We start from the raw sequence: 22,636 nt of genomic DNA, 5'->3' as shown, positions 1-22,636 counted from the left end.
CAAGACTACAAAGGAACTACATTTATTAGAACATTCCAAAGGATGCAGCCCGACTCTAAATGCACTCTGTTTATGAGAACATCCCAAGTGATGCAGCCATACTGCAATGTAACTGTGTTTATTGGAACATTCCAAGTGATGCAGTTAGTTAGACTGGTAAAGTACTTTCTTTATTGGAACATTCCAAGTGATGCCGCTAGACTAAAAATATGAGCTTTGTTTACTGGAACATTTCAAGGGATGCAGCCAGATTGCAAAGGTACTGTTTCTATTAGAACAATCCAAGTGATGCTGCTAGACTGCAAAGGAAATGTGTTTATTGGAATGTTTCAAGTGATACAGTCAGACTGCAATGGAACTTTCTCTGTTAAGATATTCCAAGTTATGGTGCAGGACTCCAAATGGTCTGTGTAGCTACGTTCCAATTTTCGCACTCGGTGTTGTTACTTTAGAATATAAATATACCTACTGTTGACACTTAGCTCTTTTCACCTGTAGGCAATAGAACTATCCACATTACATCCAAATTAGAATCTTTTGTTATAGCCAGAAAATTACTAGATAATGGACCTTTGGTCATCGGAAAGAATGTAAGTTCATTTTCCTGAGGTGTAATTTAGAAATGGAAGCACGTACACTGAAAAAAATATACCCCTTCACATGGCAGCTTTCATTGTCTGAAAGCCTACACTATTTCAAAGCTGTGTAGTCACTTAGTAATGCGACTGTCTTCATAGCATATTCTAAATGCAATCTAATGTAATGCTTTTGAGTCACATGATGTGGCGGGATGCACACTAAATAGCCCCCAAACCCTTGAAGCACTCTAAAAGACAATAATCACAACAATCCAAACTTTCCCCTTACGTTATCAGCAACTGGATCGTTGGACAGAAGGGAAATCAAAACAAAACATAACCTTAACAACTATATTCCTTAAAACTAAAGCACTTAATACATAACTATAACCATAACAGGAAACACAGAAAAACTTGAATAAAAAATAAATAAATAAAACCGATCACCTGAACATAAGCGACCCCAAACAGTTCTCCTGAAGATAGAGGACCCCAACTACACTCACCTGAAGAAGAGAGACCCTGATTTTCTTCATCTGATTATAAGCGACCCCAGCTTATTGATGTGTCCAATCTTCAGGTGATCCAGTTTGTCTTACTATAGAATATATATATATATATATATATATATATATATATATATATATATATATATATATATATATATATATATATATATATATATATATATATATATATATATATATATATATATATATATATATGTTACACCCGGCCTTGTGAGTCCGGACTTGCTTAAAGAACTCAGGGGATGAACAAAATAAAAAAGAACAATGGAAGGTCGCGAGTCGGCAATAAGACAATAGTTCCCGACAAAATAAAATATATTTAAAGTACTAATAAATTAATAAAAGGGGAGCACAACGGAGAAAGATATTGTTAATGTAAGTCACAACGTGCTCACGTAGAGTTGGTTAGACCGTGGACGAATTCAGCACAGCAATCTCATTCCCTGGAAAGGGAAATAAATTAAAATATTAACCAATCACTTACTTATACAGGCTGGGAACACGATGTCATGTGACTAAAACTTTTGAGAAAATAAAATAAAAGTGCAAAACTTAGGAATTTAAACACTATCACGTGGGAATCAACACTGTCACAGGGTGAATGAATTAAGCTTAGGAGCAAACGGCACACGTAGTTGGGATATAAGGATGCGATAATGAAGTTTTGGTGATTAGGATCTTTTGTTGAGGATAAAAGGAAAGGATACGATGTGATAGACGGAAGGCTGGGTAAGGATGATAAGGATGAGGTTCTCAAAGTACAGACATCTCACCTTAATGAAAAGGACTCTGTTTTCTCCCTTGTAGAGAACGTGTCACAGGTCCGACTTCCATGGGGGTTGGAAAGTGAAGACAGATGCCCAGCCGCTCCTAGGTCGACTTAACCCCCTTTTGCCCCCAATTGAGGGGGGATAATTGGCCTGACCGCTGTCCCATTGGTCATCGGCCTTTATCTCGTCTCCCGACACACCCCATCAATAGGCCTACTCCTGACTTCACCAGGGTTTCCTTTGTTGCGGCATTGAGAGGCCACGTGCTTTTGAAGATGCCTGAAATGAGACCTCAGGGGAGTAGACGGGTATAGGATGGGTGGGCAGGTGGTGAGGCTCTGGGTAGTGCCCCAACGCTTGTGACTTTTCAACTGGTTCTTGTTGGCGGGGTCTTTTTGTTTGAAGAAAATGGTGCAATTACCATCATGAATAACAATAATATATATATATATATATATATATATATATATATATATATATATATATATATATATATATATATATATATATATATATATATATATATGTATGTATGTATGTATATATATACATAATATATATATATATATATATATATATATATATATATATATATATATATATATATATATATATATATATATATATATATATATATATATATATATATATATATATATATATATATATATATATATATATATATATATATATATATATATATATATATATATATATATATATATATATATATATATATATATATATATATATATATATATATATATATATATATATATATATATATATATCATTAGAAACTACTTTATTAAATATTTGTTAAAAACAAATTTATGCAAACAATTCTTATTCAATTAAAATCATATTTTCTTGCAATTCCAGTACAAAAATAATCGAACCTACCATTAACATGCCTTTCAAACCACATAAATTGCTGTAAATATGAATCTAAAAATTCTCTCTTGCATCCATGCATTGTCTTAATCCTTGATTTATGCTTGTTTAAATGACTTTCGATGGCCTGTGTGTGTACTCCTGTTTTCATCTCAATAAAGTTACGGGAGTGATTTACGGTCTGGTGGTGAAATCTTAGATGTGACTGAATTTCCTAATAAGCTTTCCATTCAATAAAACTCCCACATTCACATAACCCCGAAGAAAAATACCAAAACTTAAAACTAAGATGCATCACAACCAAATAAATTTATAAATGTATATTTATTGACAAGGATACTGTCCTCCGCACACAACCTGAACAGTCCTCGGCAATGCCACCAAATCTCTGGCGAGTGGAATAATATTCAGTTCCAGTCAACTCGACTGAGCGGTCACTTAGTGGTGGTCATTATCGTCATCATCATCATCATCATCATCATAAACAAGAGGAATATTTTACAGTCACTGTCATTAATGATCTAAAGTTCTCTATCGGCTGTCCATCCTAAAAATCATTGTACATTCCGGGTCGTCATCAATAAGCTATTTATGTACTCAGTTGGCAGACAACAGTCCAGGTCAAAATAAAACTCAAATGGAGGAGTTACTGTCTGAAAAAAAACACTTACCAACATTCCGAGCGAATGAAACTATCGCACTAATCAAATATATCTAATAAACTTTTTATCATTCAGAATCACGCCTAGCCAATATAAACAAAATCGTACTTACTGTTATGAGAAAATAAACACTTCTAAGGTAGTCGAAATAATAAATAATAATTCCAGCACTCAAGAGCACAAAGAACTGCCTCTGGCTGCAGTAAAAAAAAAAAAAAAGAATTGAATTAATTCTATATAACGCAATCAATTTACAATAGACCTATAGGTGAACTATTGTTTTTTTTTTTTTTTTTCTTTTCTTTTTGAAAGTAGTCACTTGACAATGAATTCATGTTTTAAAACATAACCAGCCTCTGTTATAAGTTCAATGAGAATGAGAATATCTTTTGGAACAAAGATCATTTTCAAGTATTACCATTTCCAATGGCAATTTGTGTATTGTAAAAAAAAAAATATTAATTTTCTCATACAGTCAGGTAGGTTTGCATTGGATCTCTCTCCATTAAAACGAATTAAACTCTTTTTACAATGCATAAGCACTTGGTAATGAAAACTATTTTTGTTGAAACAATGGTGTATTCTTTTCGAAGGTGTATATTTTCTTAGCAAGGAAAAATGGGCAATGAGCAAACAATTGAACTCCTTATCAAGATTTTTGATCACTTGGAAACTGAGCTGTCTCTGCTGGAACTAAGCGCAGTGTAGTTACTTGATAAGGGAAATATGATTTTGCTCCAGATAGTTTTGCCATATGTAAATACAATAATTTGTGCTGAAATAATGTGTATTTTTCTTTATCAATTTTAGAACGAAGTAAACCCTATCAGAGTGGCATATTCTTGTAATTATTTGGAAATGTGTGAGTGGTGAAGTTATTTGGTATTTGAACTGTCTATGTCGTACATAGGTGTTTTTCACAACCGATTTTGCTTAAAATGGAACTCCCTACATTAAATTCATTCTGCTATGATATGAGGACTCCGCAATTGACTTCCGGCATTAGAGCAAAGCTGAACTCTCTTCATGATGTGTTGTCAATTTGCAATGGAGCTATTTATATTGGAACAAATCTGATCAAAGTTCTCTAAATGGGCCCAATCTCTGAAATTTTTTTCCAAGTTGTATCGTCTTTTGGGAAAGGAAATTTTTGTCTTGGATTCCATTCGACAAGTTGGTAGTTCTTTTCAAGCAGTTTAATCACTTGATAACTTGTGTTAGAATGAATTTGAGCGCCATTGGATATAATTTACTTCCAGATATTTCTAATCGTTTTAGTGGCTTCTTTAAGCATATGAAAACCTTAGAAAATATGTAAAATTATATATCATGAAAAAATTAATTTAGCTATAAAATACAAAAAAAATCGTGTAAAGTTCTATTTCTAATAGTTTTTGTGGTAAGATGAGGTGAGTATTATGAGCCCAAAAAGGGCTTTAGACTCAAGTGCCAAATAGTTTGGTGAGGGGTTGTTACACAAAGATTTAAGTGCGGTGCTCACTTGGTGAATGTAATACATGTCTGAACAAAGTTGTACCCCCTTTTGAGTGCTACATTTAGTTATCAAGTAAGAATTAAATTCTTACTGGACGAGATCTTATCTTCATTTTCAAGAGGTGTGTTTGCTTACAATGGATTGGCCTCAGCTCAGACAAGCTAAACTCTTTTTGTTTTTTGAGGTAAAAACTCACATGGATATCTACGCTGATTCAAAAGTTTCCCTCATTTTCATATAGAGTAGTCATTAGAGAATGGAACTATCTGCATTGGAGCAAGGTTGAGAACTTCACGCTTGATATTACAACTTAGTAATGGAACTATCTACAATCTACTGTACCAACCGTGTGGCACACAATTGTACATAATTATGTTGTATATATTATGCTTGTATCTGCGCTCTTCCCTCGCACTAAAAAGAACCTGAATGATCATGTCTCCGTTTTGCTTTGTAACGTTGTCTGTCTCTCGAACAGGTCATGTCCTGTTGCCTTGAGGTTTTGTATATAAAGAAGTGTGTTCCTTAATAAAAGTCAGTTGATTGCATCCTGCCTTTGAGTTAACAACTCCTCTCTCGGCCCGTCACATTGGTGACCCCGGAAGTCGACTCGCTCCCACTGCCTTCCACCCCCACCTCCCTCGCCCCTCCATCGTTGGTACTATGACGGAGACAGACTCTACTCCAGCAGTTGGCACCGCCTCATTGAAACTTTCACCGTTCGCCACCGGAGAAGCGTTTGCTTGGTTTCAGCGCTCAGAAGTCCAGTTTCGTATCAGGGGCGTGACTCGCTCAACCACCAAAGCGGATTATGTTCTCGCGGCGATACCCGAGGACACCTTCTCAGAAATATCCGACTGGCTTTGTGAACAAGGAGACACCCCAATAGCGTATGAAGCCCTCAAGACATACCTTCTGCAGCAGTACTCGCCGTCACCAGCCGCCCGTATAGCAAAGCTTTTTCAGCTCTCGCAACAACTGTTGGGGGACCAAAGGGCTTCGCTTGCCCTCAGGGAAATGACCAGTATCGCTCGCCTTCAACCTGCCGCAGACGGCTCTCCTCGTGAAGTGAACCTACTTCGTGCCCTTTGGACACGCCGTTTACCCGAACCTGTACGCGCTGCCATACCCGATGTCGATAGTTTACCCATAAAGGACTTGATGACCAAAGCCGACGCCCTTATGGACAGCCACTTCAAGACCTCCATCAACGCCTCCACCCCTGAACGAGGATGCCTATTCAACGTCAACTGAAGCTGACATGAATGCCGTAGGACATACACGCCTACCCCGTGACGTGCCGAAGCGGCGACAAAGCCGCCCACCACCCACCAATCGCTCGCGCCCCAACGAACGACTTCTACAGCCACTTACTACCTCCCATCCGCCGCAGTTTTGCTACTACCACTGCAGATTTGGGACAACCGCGAAGAAATGTGCCAAGGATTGTCAGTGGCCAAGAACGTGTAAGTAGGCCATCGCTTGTGGCGGTGGCCTCCCATGTTTCTAATCTTTTCTTTTTACAGGATGCAGGAACGGGCGTGCGATTTTTGGTAGACACGGGTGCTTGTCGTTCTCTTTTGCCAAGGAAACTCTTCAAGGCACGACGTAGTCTGTCTACATCTGCCGACGTCCGCTTAGTAGCTGCCAACGGATCTGCGATACCCACCTACGGTTACGAGAACCTCACATTATCGTTCGGAAACGGTAAATTCAATTGGAAGTTTCTCGTTGCTGACGTCACAATGCCAATCCTCGTTGCGGATTTCCTCTCTCATTTCCACCTTCTGGTCGATGTCGCCCACCGACGATTGGTCAACGCAGACTCGTACTTGTCGACACCTCTTCAACCCGCCCCCTCTAACCTCGCTCTCCACATCAGTGCACCCACGGATGCCTACGCCCACCTCCTCACGTCGTACCCGGAAGTTTTCCGTCCAGAACTTCGCCAAACGCCCACGGTTCCTGCCAAGCACGGTATTTATCACCATATCAAGACGACGGGACCCCCAGTCTTCGCAAAATTCAGACGTCTGGCACCGGAACGATTGGCAGCCCCCAAACAGACGTTCGCCGAAATGGAGAAAATGGGCCTTTGCCAAAAGGCCTCTAGCCCATGGTCGTCACCCTTACACATCGTTCTGAAGAAAGATGGATCCCTCCGTCCGTGCGGGGATTACAGGCGCCTGAACATGCAAACAGAACCGGATCACTACCCCCTCCCAAACATTGCCGATGTGACCTCCTACCTGCACAAAGCGAAGGTTTTCTCTACGCTCGACCTCCTGAAGGGGTATTATCAGGTGCCTATGAACCCAGAAGACATCCCCAAGACCGCCATCACCACTCCGTTTGGTACATACACCTTCAATTACTCCTGTTTTGGCCTTCGTAATGCTGGGGCAACGTTTCAACGTCTAATGGATGGCATCTTAGGGGACCTCCCTTTCTGTGTATGTTATGTGGACGACATACTTGTGTTCTCCTCCTCAAAAGAGGAACACCTCCGTCACCTACGCATCGTGCTCGACCGCCTGCAACAAAACGGCCTTGTAGTCCGGTACGACAAGTGTACCTTTGGCGCCAACGAAGTGTCGTTCTTAGGGCACCGTATCACTCCTGAAGGAGTCCATCCCCTCCCTGAGAAGGTAGCAGCCGTTCAGAACTTCCCCGCGCCCTCAACCGTCAAAGCTCTGCAGGAATTCTTGGGCATGATCAACTATTATCACCGTTTTCTGCCAGCCATTGCCGCCACTCTTGTTCCCCTCTACGCCTCCCTCAAGGGCAAGCCAAAGGACCTGAAGTGGGGTCCCCTTCAAGAAGCAGCCTTCTGCAATGCAAAGAAGGCCCTATCAACTGCTGCGGCTCTCACTTTTCCTATCCCACACGCCCCTCTCCTTCTCTCCACCGATGCCAGCGACGTCGCTATTGGTGCAGTACTCGAGCAGATGGTCAAAGGCTCGCCCCGCCCATTGGCCTTCTTCAGCAGAAAACTGTCCAAGGCAGAATCGGGTTATTCTACCTTCGATCGAGAATTGCTGGCGGTGTACTTCGCTGTCCGTCACTTTCGCCATTTCTTAGAAGGTACGCCCTTCGTCATTCGCACAGACCACATGCCTCTGGTGCACGCCTTCACTCGACAGTCTGACGCCTGGTCCGCCCGTCAACGCCGACATCTCTCCGCCGTGGCTGAATACAATTGCACCCTCCAATACGTCCCTGGGAAAATTAATCCCGTTGCCGATGTCCTGTCAAGAAACACGTTGGCTGCCGTTCAACTGGGATTGGATTACAACGCCCTGGCTGAAGCCCAACAACAGGATCCAGAGTATCAAGCTTGTAGGACGTCCCTCCGTTGGGAAGATTTTCCCCTCGAAGACTCCAACACCACCCTCCTCTGTGACGTCAGTACTGGTAGACCGCGACCTTGGATTCCTGCTCCCATGCGCCGATAGGTGTTTGATTTCATTCACGGCCTTTCACATCCCTCGTGCCGTTCTACTGCACAGCTGCTGAAGGCAAAGTTCATTTGGCACGGCATTTCTAAGGATGCTAAGGATTGGGTCCGCGCCTGTACTTCTTGCCAAACTTCCAAAGTACATCGACACACGGATTCAGGAGTGGGCACCTTTCCTCAACCTCAGCGTCATTTCGCACACATTCATGTCGACGTTGTAGGCCCCCTACCCACATCACAAGGACATTGTTACCTGTTTACCGTCATCGACCGCTCCACTCGTTGGCCTAAAGCCATTCCCATGGAAACTGCAATGTCCGCCTCATGTACATGGATTTCAAGATTCGGTATCCCTGAGCATATTACTTCTGACAGGGGAACCACTTTCACCTCTCAATTGTGGACGTCATTAGCGAATCTCCTGGGCATCACCCTACATCAGACAACGGCCTACAACCCCGCTGCCAATGGAATGGTTGAACGTTTTCATCGCACCCTCAAAGCAGCTTTGATGTCCCGCTGCAAGGATTGCAACTGGTTTACTCAACTTCCCTGGGTCCTCCTGGGACTAAGGACCACTCCTAAAGACGCCCTCGACGTCTCGGCAGCCGAAATGGTGTATGGCGACCCGTTGGTCGTCCCTGCCGAATTTTTTCCTTCTACAACCTCCTCCGACGATCTCCAGCGCATACGTCACGTCGTGGGAAAATTTACTCCGTGCCGCCAGACTTACAAGCCCCCAGCGAAGCATCACATACCAACGAACTTGCACTCTGCAATGCACGTCTTCCTGCGCAACGACACTAGCAAGCCACCACTAACGCCCCCTTACACGGGCCCTTTTCTTGTGATCCGACGCAGTCCGAAAGCATTCCTACTGAACATTCGGGGCAAAGAAGACTGGGTCTCCATTGATCGTCTAAACCCTGCTTATCTTCTGCCAGATGACCCGCCCACAGTTCGCCTCTCTAGATCAGGGCGCCCTATTTAACATGTGCAGTATGTCATTTTTAGGGGGGAGCCATGTACCAACCGTGTGGCACACAATTGTACATAATTATGTTGTATATATTATGCTTGTATCTGTGCTCTTCCCTCGCACTAAAAAGAACCTGAATGATCATGTCTCCGTTTTGCTTTGTAACGTTGTCTGTCTCTCGAACAGGTCATGTCCTGTTGCCTTAAGGTTTTGTATATAAAGAAGTGTGTTCCTTAATAAAAGTCAGTTGATTGCATCCTGCCTTTGAGTTAACAACTCCTCTCTCGGCCCGTCACACTACATTGATCTTTTTATCAAGCGTTGTAATCACTTGACAATAGAACTACTTGCGATGGATCAAATGGTGTAGTCAATCTCCAAAGGAAATATCTTTATTTATAAAAATGTTAAAATATTTTCATTTTCTGTACGTACTTCACAATGGAACTATCTACTCGGGAACAAAATCATTGCGGACTTTAATCCTATATCTACAACGTTACTAAACACTCCAAAACGTTGGAATCCTATCCGTTTCTCGTTTTCCATGCTACTTAAAAACTTCACTCCACTCTTGCTGTTATCTTTCTTTTATTTATTTTTATTAATTAGACATATTAGAGAAGGTTGCCATTTCCAGAAAATCGGTATTTCAAAGATATGTTATATCTGACAAAATAGAAAAAGAAAAAAATTATAATTGTGACAATTACTTGGTGTGCTGGCTACTACCGGTAGCTCAGGCATTTTAGATTATACTGACTACCGTACCCTAACTGTACCGGAAAGCCTTAAAAGGATGGTTTTTTATTGTTAGCCTCTATTTGGTCCCTCTTGGGCCTTTTTAAGTAGAGAGGGCTTGGTTGTTGATCAAAGGTGTATTTTTCCAGCATCCATGCATACACATTTGCAGCGATATTCTTGTGAGTGTAGACTAGGGGTGAGAAAGCCACTATATAAAACAATAGATTTGTACCTATTCAATCATTTATTCTGGATCTTATTAACATTTTAATAGAAATAGTTCTCACCAAGATTAGTATGACACATTAGCGTAAGGATATGATCGAAGAAGTGAAGTTGTACTTATAAGTACATTAACACTTGGAGTCTTATCCCAATTATAGGAAATGTTTATCTGTAAGTATCTTACACTTGAAATTGTCAAAGCCCGTTGATTAAAAAATACAGATTTCCAGAAATCCAGTTTTTCCTGGTCGGCTACGAAACAATTATATCTTTTCTCTTCATTAATCTATTGCATGCATATATTTCGATGTAAACGATGGATATGTAATTGCTACTTAACAAACACAACAGCTCACCATGCGGTACTGGAGCTAGTCGACAAATGTAAGTTTGTTTCACTCAATATTTTTCTCATTTTAAGTATTTGAAGAAGAAATTGTTGCACTCTAATCCTCGTTGTTAGATGAACCATAGAGAAAGAAACATTATGGGTAATGGCCTCTTTCTGAACAGAGAACGTGATAGAGAATTATTCTCGTGGAACATGTTGACTGGTTTCGCAATATGTAACCTACCCATATTAATTCTAGCGTATGGGTGTAGATATCTGTTCATTAGGTTTAATGAACAGGAAATTTTTGAACCTGTGAAGAAAACTTTGTCCCATCTAATATTATTAGAACAAATCTGTTTTAGAGGCATTCGTAAGAATAAAGTCAGTATAAAAAGAGCAGACAATATGATAGGATTTCAAGGACATAATATGCATAAAATAGGCATGAAGCAGCCATATAGCTTAACATATGGGTAACTCCACATCCCATGATCTAAATGAACAAAATTTATCATATATATATATATATATATATATATATATATATATATATATATATATATATATATATATATATATATATATATATATATATATATATATATATATATATATATATATATATATATATATATATATATATATATATATATATATATATATATATATATATATATATATATATATATATATATATATATATATATATATATATATATATATATATATATATATATATATATATATATATATATATATATATATATATATATATATATATATATATAGTGATTGATTGATATATTGATCGACTATTTGTCCCTGAGACATGAAAAAACGAAGTTTTCGACTAGCACTTTACTATTTGGGTGAAATAGGTTATTGTGTCTATACAATGTTTGTATAACGGGTAAAAGTCACTAGTAAGGTATACATACATACATATATATATATATATATATATATATATATATATATATATATATATATATATATATATATATATATATATATATATATATATATAATATATATATATATATATATATATATATATATACATATATATATATTTATATATATATATATATATATATATATATATATATATATATATATATATATATATATGTATATATATAATATATATATATATATATATATATATATATATATATATATATATATATATATATATATATATATATATATATATATATATGTATATGTGTGTGTATGTATATATAAATATATATATATATATATATATATATATATATATATATATATATATATATATATATATATATATATATATATATATATATATATATATATATATATATATATATATATATATATATATATATCTATATATGTGCGTGTGTGTGTGGGTGTGTGTGGGTATGTGTGTTTGTGTGTAAAGAGAAAGAAAGAGTACTTAGTTCCTGCTTACATTTTGAAATATTTGGTATCAGTGTGTGGCTTTTTTTTTCTTTTTTTTTTTACTGTTGCAATTGCGTAAATGTTTATCAATTCTGTGCAGGCTTTGCATGCCTATCTATACTCGTACAAAGCAAGTAGTTAAATAAAACTATTTCTAACGGAGGTCTTTTCTTTTCTCTTTCCAGTAACATGAAGAAGGATAATGTAAACATTTCCGCCATCCTAGATTCCCTACAAACTGGGTATGACAAGAGAATCAGACCCAATTATGGAGGTAAGTTGACCGAATCAATTACTTTTTGTCACGTCACAATAACGAACTTCACCTTCTCACTTCCAAATTCATAAATGTAATTGGTTAAAACGAACTTCAAGTAAAAGTATTCCTTTCATGGAAGTATTGTGAAGAAAGACGTGTTTTTCTATATGTATCTCTTCACAACTTAGACGGCAGTGATAAGTTTAGCTTTTTTTTTTTTTTTTTTTGCGAATCGAGAAACGACATGTAAGATTTTTCTACGAAGATGGCTTTGAAATATCTACCTTCTGATTTGCCGTTTACCAAGCATATTTGATATTAACGATACTTAGTAAAATACAGAAGAAAGGTGTGAAAATGCACGATTTGTAACTGCTAATCTCTGCACTTATTCCTTCTTTACGCGTCCAAGCGTCGTTTATTTCGTTGCAGACTATAACCCTGGGTGTCTTGCTTACCCCGTTTTATTGCCAACATTATCCATCGTGAACAAAATTGTGGCTTCTAGAGATAAATGATAACGATAGATTATGCTGGTCTACTGGAGGAAAAACGAGGACACGACAATTTTCTTTAATCAAGTGTTCAACAATTATTGTATTTTTTATGTACAATTTTTTTTTAATTCCCTGCATAAAGATGGCTAATCAATAATGGTACGGAATTATGTTCATGATATGATAGATGACTTCCAGTGTCAGCGTGTCTCTGTCATCGCAATTTTCCTCTTGTTTTTATCTGTAAGCCATTGATAACAGTAAATCATGAGTAGGGTGAAGTTCTTTATTTTTAATACAAAACCATAAATCTCTTTCCATAAATTGCCATTGCTGATATGAAAAGCGTAATTCATAATTCTTTGAATTAACGGATACATGTGATTTCTTTTCTGTCAGACAATGGAGAATTTAACAAATATTTTTTTTTTTTAACAAATATATATAATAAAAAAAATTAAAATGCACATAATTTAATAAAGATGACAACGCATTACTCCTCAGACAGAAAAGAATATTCTCGATGCTAAAATCTACTAATTTCTTCTGTATAATAGATGAGAACGATCACCCTACTCCAAACTGTCGTAGCTCTACGGTTATATTCGAGCCAATGGGAGATCAGTCTTCTAACAACATAGTTCTCTAGAACGTTCCGATTTCTGCGATTCACCGTTATTGTTGTTATCAATGTAATTGATATCATCACTAACATTGCAATTAAGAATAAAAAAAAGTGAGGTGTTATGGTTAAAACACTATGAGAAGTCACCTATTGGCCTGAATTGCCGTAAGCACATTTCTTTTTTCTTCTTTACCGAGATGATGAGGCTAATAGAATGTTTTAATAGCCACCTTCGGCTTCTGTATTTTTCAGTGGCCTTGATCAGCCTCCATCGGGGCACTTTTTCACCTTCTGTCCGTTGTAGAAACATCAATGTCCTTTTAGGAAACATCACAACGTTAATTTCTCATTCCCACATCGTCTTCTATCAATGTCTTTTTACCAACACAATGGATAATTGATCACAGTAATCATCAACCCCATCACTTATGTTTGCCATGTCATTATCAGCAACCTTGCCCTAATCAAGGTATTTTTCACGTCCTCACCATCGTTGTCATTTCCATAACTACCATCATGAATTGATCAACTCATTGCCACCCACGATCCTCTCCATCCTCACCAAGAACCATTCATATCACATCACCTAAAAGGACCTCATTCATTTTATCAGGCCTAAATTCTTAGCATATTAATCTCTATTATTTTTTCAAATATTGTCATTGTCAATTGGAAAATTAAATATACTATTGATGATCAGAAGATGTGTGATTAGCGGCGAGATACAAGAGGTTTTATTATCTTTAAAAATATATATTATGCCATGAAAAGAAAAAAATTATAATCTTATAACTATATGCTTTACAATGATTTCATATAAAAAACGATAGCTTTTCCAAAACTTGCTCTTGAAGATCTTTAGTCTTCATGATTAATTGACCAAGCGGGATTTGTAAATAGAAATTTTTATGGAGATTGGAGAAGGGAGATTTTAGCCCAATGGAGGCATGGTGAGATAAGCGGTACTGTGATCCAACAAAAGTGAAACTGAATACTAATGAATAGGATTAACTTTTCTGATTAGCATCCAGTGAAAGTTGTATATGATCTTTATAGATTAAAAGGATTAGACATCTATATATAATGATATATTGGTATGAAGTACAGGGAATCTGAACTCACAATATCTAAGAGAAACTACAACTAAAGATGTTTTATTAATATCAAATTCCAGAACAATAGTCTTAGGATTAGAAACCCCCTTGATATTTCTTAGAGGATTAAGAAAATGTTTAAATTATCTTCTATATCAAAAGAATGAAGGAAAAGAATATTGCCACAAATCACCCTTAAAAATTACAAAGAATTTAAGGGTAAATCAATACAGAAAAATTGCCCTTAGAAAATGACATTTAATGTACAGCCTTGGAATGATTATTCTTAAGAACGTTTTTTTATTTGCAATACAAATATTAAACATTCATGAAACTTCAAAAGAAGAGATAGAACGTTGTAAAGATTCTAGGAATTCTGTCGATTTTAGAACTACTGAAGTGTTATTACTTCACTTTTAGGAATGGCAAGAATTTTGACGTAAAGTCTATAGAAAAGAAGAGATCTTTTTAAAGGTGACACAATTTCTTTATTGAATAGATAACCACTGTTAGAGGGGTGACAGAATCAAAATTCGTAGAAAAGCCAGGAGCAGACTATTGCCACAGAGGAGGAAAGAAAACCCAAGGCGTAAATATCATTCACAGATGTTCTTATTTTTTGTAGTCTGTGGTGAGGCTTACTCTCTTCCATCCTAAGGGAGAGGAACGGAAAAACAGGATTAAGAGGCCTAAGAGATAAGCAGAGTTAAATGATCAACATTATATTTCTAGGAGACCTAGAGGCAGAAATGAAAGTTGATAGGACGTTACCTTCTTCCAAACTCTCTCTCTTTCTTTCTCCTTTTTGTCTCAATAAAGTTGTAAATAGAAACGTAAAACAGTTGGTAGAATGAGAAAAATTAAAAAAAGAGGAGCGATATCCGTTGACATGACTTGTAGGTGACTGCTAGTGTGCGAAGTGGCTATTAAGTACTAATAGAGAAGGGAGGTTTATGTCATTGCAGCGAAACATCAAAGCTGTTTAAGAGTGTGATGAAAACATTTAATCATTCCGTTGGCTGCAAGGTTGTAGACGGTTGTCTGATGTAGGCTGAAGCCAGGAAATTCACTAATTATGTCTAAAATTGAGAGGTGAAAGTGGTACCGCTGTCAGAAGTAATATGCTCAGGGATACCAAATCTCGCTATACACCCTGAGAGTAAAACGTTTGTGATCGTTACAGTTTGCATGAGGGTGGCTTCAGCCCAACCAGTGGAGCGGTCAGTGATAGTAAATAGGTAACAATGTCCTTGCGATGTGGGTAGGGGATCTGTTACATTATTTTAAATGTGGATAGAAGGATGCTGAGGTTAAGGAAAGGTGTCCACTCTAAAATCCGTGTCTCGATTTACTTTTAAAGTTTGGCATAAAATACAGGTGCACACCCAATCCTTAGCATCCTTAGTGATGCCAAATAAACTTTGTGTTCAGTAACTGTGCAGTAGATCAAGGTAAGAGATGTGAGAGGCCATGGATGAAATCAAGCACCTGCTGGAACATGGGGGCAAGTATCTTTAGCCGTAGCCTACCAGTACTACCGTCACAGAGAAGGGTGGCGTTGGAGTCATAGAGAGAGATGTTTTCCCAATAGAGGGATGTACTCTGGATCTTTTTGTTGGGCTTCTGCCAAAGCATTGTAATCAAATCTCAGGTAAATGGCAGCCAATGTGCTTATTTACTGGGTGTCAGCAACGGGATTGATTTTCCCAGGAACCTGATGAAGGGTGCAGATGAATTCAGCCATGGCAAAAAGATGTCAGCATTGACAGGCTTAGCACGCATAGGATTGTCAAGTGAAGCAGTGCACCAGAGACGTGCAAATGGTGAAGAGTGTACCTTCTAAGAAGTGGAGAAAGTGACAGACAGCCAAATTCACCAACTGCAATTTTGCTGTTGAAGGTTGAGTAGCCAGATTCTGCTTTCGACAGTTTTCTAATGAAGAATGCCAATGGCAAGGCGAGCCATTGACCACCTGCTCGAGTACTGCACCCATAGCAACAACACTGACTTTGGTGGAAAGGGACATGTGACACAGGAAAAGTGAGAGCGGTAGCAGCTGATAAGGCATTCTTTGCGTTGCATAAGGCCGCTTCCTAAAGACGACCCCATTTCAAGATTTTTACCTTGTCTTTGTGGGAGGTGTAGAAGGGGACAAGAATGGTGGCTATGGCTGGCAGGAACTGGTGATAACATGCCCAAAAATACTTGCAGTGCTTCGATGGTCGAGGGCATGGGAAAGTTCTGAGCAGCTGATACCTTCTCAAGGAAGAGGTAAACGACTTCAGTCATGATGCGGTGCCCTAAGAACGATACTTTGTTAACATCAAAGGTACACTTGTTGTACAGTATGCAGCAAAATTGGTGATATATTTTTTATTTTTTGCTTCGGACAAACGTTGTTCTTAAGTTGCCACTTAGTATTAAATCTTATATTTCGCCTTGTAAACATGTGTATGTATGAGACAAAGTTGGTCACTTGTTATGGATAATTTTATTAATGAATAATGTTATATCGTTAAAAAACATTTCACGCTAAAATAATACTTCAGAACAGAAATTAAACATGTTACTCTAGCATGAATCCCTTTGTCAACATGACTCCGCGAGAGTTAGTGAGACTAGTCTTTGAGCTGTCGGTCTGGATAGAAGGATACAAACTGGGAAAGAGGGTGTCTGATGGAGAACAGTTTAAGTAGAGGGCTATAGTCTAATGATAACAATTTATGCGTTTAGGGTATGATTTTAAAGTTATTACTTATTTTTGCTTATATCATTTTGTGTTTAAAACAAACGTTAGTTAGGATCATGATTTCAAAACTTGCAATAAATTATTGAAAGTCATAGTTTAGACTACATTCAATGCTAATTATATAATTCTAGTCTCCCAATGGGTTTTGTCAGTTTGAGGAAAAATAAATAAACAAGTAAATAAATAAATAATCATGTGAGGTGGTGAGTTATCTTCGATATTAGGAATACAATTAATTCCACCTTTCTATTATTTAATTTTTACTTTACGAATGGAAGACTATACAGTAATCAGGTCAGACATATTCTTTCACACGTGTAATGTGCAGATTCTTCAGAAAGACAATATACTCATATCTTAAATATTAATAATAATAATAATAATAATAATAATAATAATAATAATAATAATAATAATAATAATAATGTTGATGATGATGATAGGATCGCTATGTAGACTTTAAGCTATGCTATTGGCTTTATAACTCTTCATATTCTTCTGCGGTTGTGCAGTAGCGGGGCCACTCTCCTAGGATGGTTTTTCCATTTTCTCCTTCATTGCATCATTTAGCCATCTATAAATAGTTGTTTCATTGATGTTAAGATGATTGGTTACATCTATTTTTTTATAGAGAATCTGGTGAAATAAGGCTAACTAGAGTTACAGTTATCCGGTAGCTGTTGGGGAGCTCTAGCCATATTTGACAGATGACTTGCTTGTGAGAGTGCCACAGTTAGACTGTCAATTGATGTCTGGTTAGACCACGCCCACAACTACATCTCCGATACATTCTTTACGTTAGATACATTACTATGGTGGGTAAAAAGTCAGACTCATTAAGTATTTATTTTGTTTTTCATTTTTATCATAATTAAAGATTATTGAGTTCATTTTTCCATAATGATCTAGCTAATATTTTGATAAAAATAGAGTATAAATTCTTTAAAATCATGCTTAATGAACTGTATCTTTCATTGAATGAAGTTTCAAGATGCTTCGTCCCAGGAACCTAGTCTCATTAGAAATATGAGGAATGTGAGAGTTGCCAGTTAATGACTTTCGAACGAAAATCACTGAATTCAAGTATCACCAGTTTTGCTGTATACTTTACCAGACTACAAGGCCATTCTGTTGTAGAGGGTCGAGAACGATGTGTAGGTAACAGATATGTTCCTCTTTAAAGAAAGAGAACACAAGTAAGTCGTCCAAGTAACATATGCAGAAGGCAAGGTCCCCTAAGATGCCACCCATGAGGTATTAAAAAATGGCCTCAGCATTACAAAAGCCAAAACAGGAATAATTGTATGTTTATGTAGTAAAGGGTGTGGCAATGGTGGTCTTGGGGATGCTTTCTGGGTTCATGGGTGCTTGAGCAATGTTGGGAAGGGGTTAGTGATTTGGTTCTGTCTGCATGTTCAGGCGCCTAAAATCCCCACAAGGACTCAGGGAGCAATCCTTCTTCAGGACGATGTGTAAGGGGGACCATGGGCTTGAGGCCTTTTGGCAAAGGACCATCTCTTACATTTAGGCTAACATTTCCTAGTGGCTGCCAAACAATCTGGGGCAAGACACCTGAATCTGGCTAACACAGGGGGTGCCAAGTCATATTGATGTGGTGATAAATATGGTGCTTGGCAGAAACCGTGGACATTTGGCAAAGTTCTGGACAAAAGACTATCCAGTACGGTGTGAGGAGGTGGGCGTAAGCCTCCGTGGGTGCGCTGATGTGGAGTGCATGTTCGGAGGGGTTAGATTGAAAAGGTATCGACAAGTATGAGTCTACGTTGACTAAATGCTGATGAGCCACAATAACAAAGAGGTGGAAATGGTGCAGGAAATCCCCGCTGAGTTTTAGCAATGCTCCGTCAGTAATGACTTTGGTAGAAGGGAACGGCAAGCACCAGCATCTACCAAAAACTGCACACCTATAACTGTATCATGTAAAAAGAAACAAAATAGGGATAGGGAAGCCCACTATCACATGCATTGGCTAACTTACAAGTTTTTTTGCCACTGACGCCCATCCGGGCTGTTCTTTGCAGCAGCCCCGAATCTTTAGTGGTAGTAGCAGAACTGAAGCTGATGGGCATCAGTAAGTGGGTGGGGTATGAGAAAGGGGCAGCATATGCAGGTGTTGGGCAGTTTAAGACCATTCAGGCATGTCACGGGTCGGATATCTGTGTCTTTCTGCATTCATATCCATAAGCGCATCGACTTAGGTCAAGTCCTTCATCAGCAAGGAATTAACAACGGGGTTCTAGTTGGCATCATACCCAGAGTGTCACTCAGGTTCACTTCCTGAGGAGAGCCGTCTGCGGCAGGTTGCAAGCGAGCAATATTGGCCATTTCCCTGAAGGCAATCAAAGCCTTTTGGACCTCCAAATGATGTTGACAGAGCTAAAAAAGCTTGGCTATTTGAGCAGCTGGTGATGGTGAGTACTGCTCTAGGAGGTATGTTTCAAGGACGGCATACGCTATTGGGGTGTCCTCTTGGTTGCAAAGCCAGCCTAGGAAAATGTCCTCAGGGACCACTGAAAGGACATAGTCTATTTGCTGCTTGAGTAAGTACGCCTTGATGCGTAACTGAAAGCTGGGGTAAAAATTCGGTAGGTAGCTGGTCTTCCGGTAGTCCCTAATTATGCTAATTGGCTCTTGGGTACTAACAGAGGGGCGAAGTGAATGTAAGTGATATTTATTCAACATGATAACTAGCTTATATGTAAACAGTTGAGGGCATCCATGTCAAAAAACTAAAACAATGTGAAACATGATATGGTAAACTTAAACATGTTTTTCTATTACTAGTGCGGGAGAGAGCGAGAGGTAAAAAAAAAATCAATAGCATTATAGTATATGAGCATCTATGAAACATGCGTGGTATAGTAGAAAATTCCTAAAGCTCCATCTCAACCACCAGCCCGTTTCCATTTTGTAACATGCGGCTATCCATAGGACAAAGGGCCTAAAGTGGTAAGATCACTGTCATACAAGTGTCTTGGATCAGGGTTTGAAACCCCGCCGGTCAGATACTATAGACTTGGAGTGATTTCGACTGGGGCTCTGATCCCGAGGTCGTTAAGAGAATCCAGACTTTAATGTATTAGAATATATGGCTTATTTGAAATGTGAAAAATACATTTAGATATGCAAAATTTATCACGAATACGTCGTCCAGACGTGTACTTGGGATACATAGATGACACTTTTGTCATGGCCCCTTCTACCCAGGACATTGAGACCCTCCGCAGGACGTTTGAGGAATGCAGCTGCCTGAGGTTTACTGTCGAACATAGCAAAGATGGACGGCTGCCCTTCCTAGATGTTCTCATATCTCCTAACACTACCGGATTTGATACTAGTGTGTATATTAAGCCCACTAACCTCGGGTTATGCTTGAATGGAGACAGTGAATGCCCTACCAGGTACAAGGCCTCCACCATCAAGACCTACGTTCGCAGAACCCTCTCCCACTGCTCCTTTTGGGCTGCCACACACCAAGAACTCGACCGAATCGCCCAGGTCCTAGTGAACAATGGCTACTCTAACAGACAAGTTAGCCGTGAAATCAAGCTAGCCATGGACACCTGGTACCAGGGTGAACAACCAACCGTGAACACCACAACTACCATCAACCTTTACTATAAAGGGTTCATGCATCGGAATTATCAAAACGATGAAAAGGCAATGAGAGATATAATAAAGAGTCACGTCTCCCGTGTGGATGAAAACATAGAGGTCAAGTTGACTACTCATTATCAAACTAACAAAATGAGGTCTCTCATCATGAGGAACAACTCAGCCCCGCCGACTCAGGATATTCTCAGACAGACCAACCTGTTCTATTCCTATTTATGCCCTGTTCCAGGATGCTCTAGACGTTACATAGGAATAACCACCATGTGTCTGTCAAAGAGACTGTCTTGTCATGTCCAACAAGGTGCAATAAAAGCTCTTGCCCTCCACGTCCACAACAAAAACAACATTGAACGTGAGGAAATAATCAAGAACACCGAGATCATAGGCCATGCTCCAGATAGCAGAAGACTTCGCATACTTGAAGCTCTTCTTATTCAGAGAGAAAAGCCGACTCTCAACACTACCCAGGAAATGTTCCTCCTCCCCTCCTGTCGAAGGAACAACACACGGAAAAGTAATCCAACCAACCATGACACCTCCAACCAGGACAACCCAACAGATCAAGACATAACCAATCCCAACAGCCTTGATCAGCGACAGGATAGTCTGACTAACCTACATACCCTCTCAGCGAGCGCTCCCACCAATCAGAGCCCAGCTCCCAGAGGAAAAGATGGTGACTCAACACCCAGGAGTGAGTGGGAAGGCAGTCTTATTGTTCTACAGCCGCTCTCGGCGAGTGGCTTAGCCAATGAGGAATAGCCGTTCTATTCGCTCCGCCCACGACGCTTGAGGTAGCCAATGAAAAATTCGCTGCCTCTCTGCCTAAGCCAGAATTGCCATATATATAAGGACGTAGCTCTCATCGTTTCCAACACTCAAGCCTGAGGAAGGGAGACAGCACTCCCGAAACGCGTATCTTGTTCTCTGTATTCTTTTACCCGAATTGTAAATGTTACCTGCTTTGTGAATTTTACATTAAAACCTTGACTCGCCAATTATTCCTGAATTTGACTACCCACCATGAAGGATGAATTTTGCTCAGTTACTGGCTGTATGCAGTAGTCCTGAAAAGAAGATAATTAGGGCCATCGAGAAGACGGAGTATAAGATCAATGCAACTGAGGCAGCCATTATTTTCAACAAAACTTGCATGAAAGAGGGTCAACGACCGAAATATATTATTATTATTATTATTATTATTATTATTATTATTATTATTATTATTATTATCGCTGCTTTTGCTGTTGCTGTTACTGTTGGGGTTCAACAAGTAGAATTCACCTAATATATATATATATATATATATATATATATATATATATATATATATATATATATATATATATATATATATATATATATATATATATATATATATATATATATATATATATATATATATATATGCAGGTATATATATTTATATATATATATATATATATATATTCTTTCTATATATATATATATATATATATATATATATATATATATATATATATATATATATATATATATATATATATATATATATATATATATATATATATATATATATATATATATATTTCTTTCTGTCTTTAATATACATATATATATATATATATATATATATATATATATATATATATATATATATATATATATATATATATATATATA

The 22,636-nt window shown here is 38.0% G+C and overlaps 1 protein-coding gene across 3 annotated transcripts in view; it reads left to right on the top strand.

Moving 5' to 3' along the window:
• Rdl (Resistant to dieldrin) overlaps positions 1–22,636 on the top strand; it is a 1,076,482-nt gene that overhangs the window by 658,533 nt on the left and 395,313 nt on the right. For all 3 annotated transcript variants that reach the window (XM_068376336.1, XM_068376335.1, XM_068376334.1), the window contains exon 3: positions 12,300–12,388. In XM_068376336.1, the coding sequence (XP_068232437.1) occupies positions 12,300–12,388 (89 nt within the window). The remainder of the gene's footprint in view (positions 1–12,299; positions 12,389–22,636) is intronic.

The sequence above is a fragment of the Palaemon carinicauda genome, chromosome 7 (genome assembly GCF_036898095.1).
Source record: "Palaemon carinicauda isolate YSFRI2023 chromosome 7, ASM3689809v2, whole genome shotgun sequence".
In the NCBI taxonomy this organism is placed as follows: domain Eukaryota; kingdom Metazoa; phylum Arthropoda; class Malacostraca; order Decapoda; family Palaemonidae; genus Palaemon; species Palaemon carinicauda.
The sequence above is the reverse complement of the archived record's forward strand: the minus strand, read 5'-3'. Positions and strand labels throughout refer to the sequence as shown.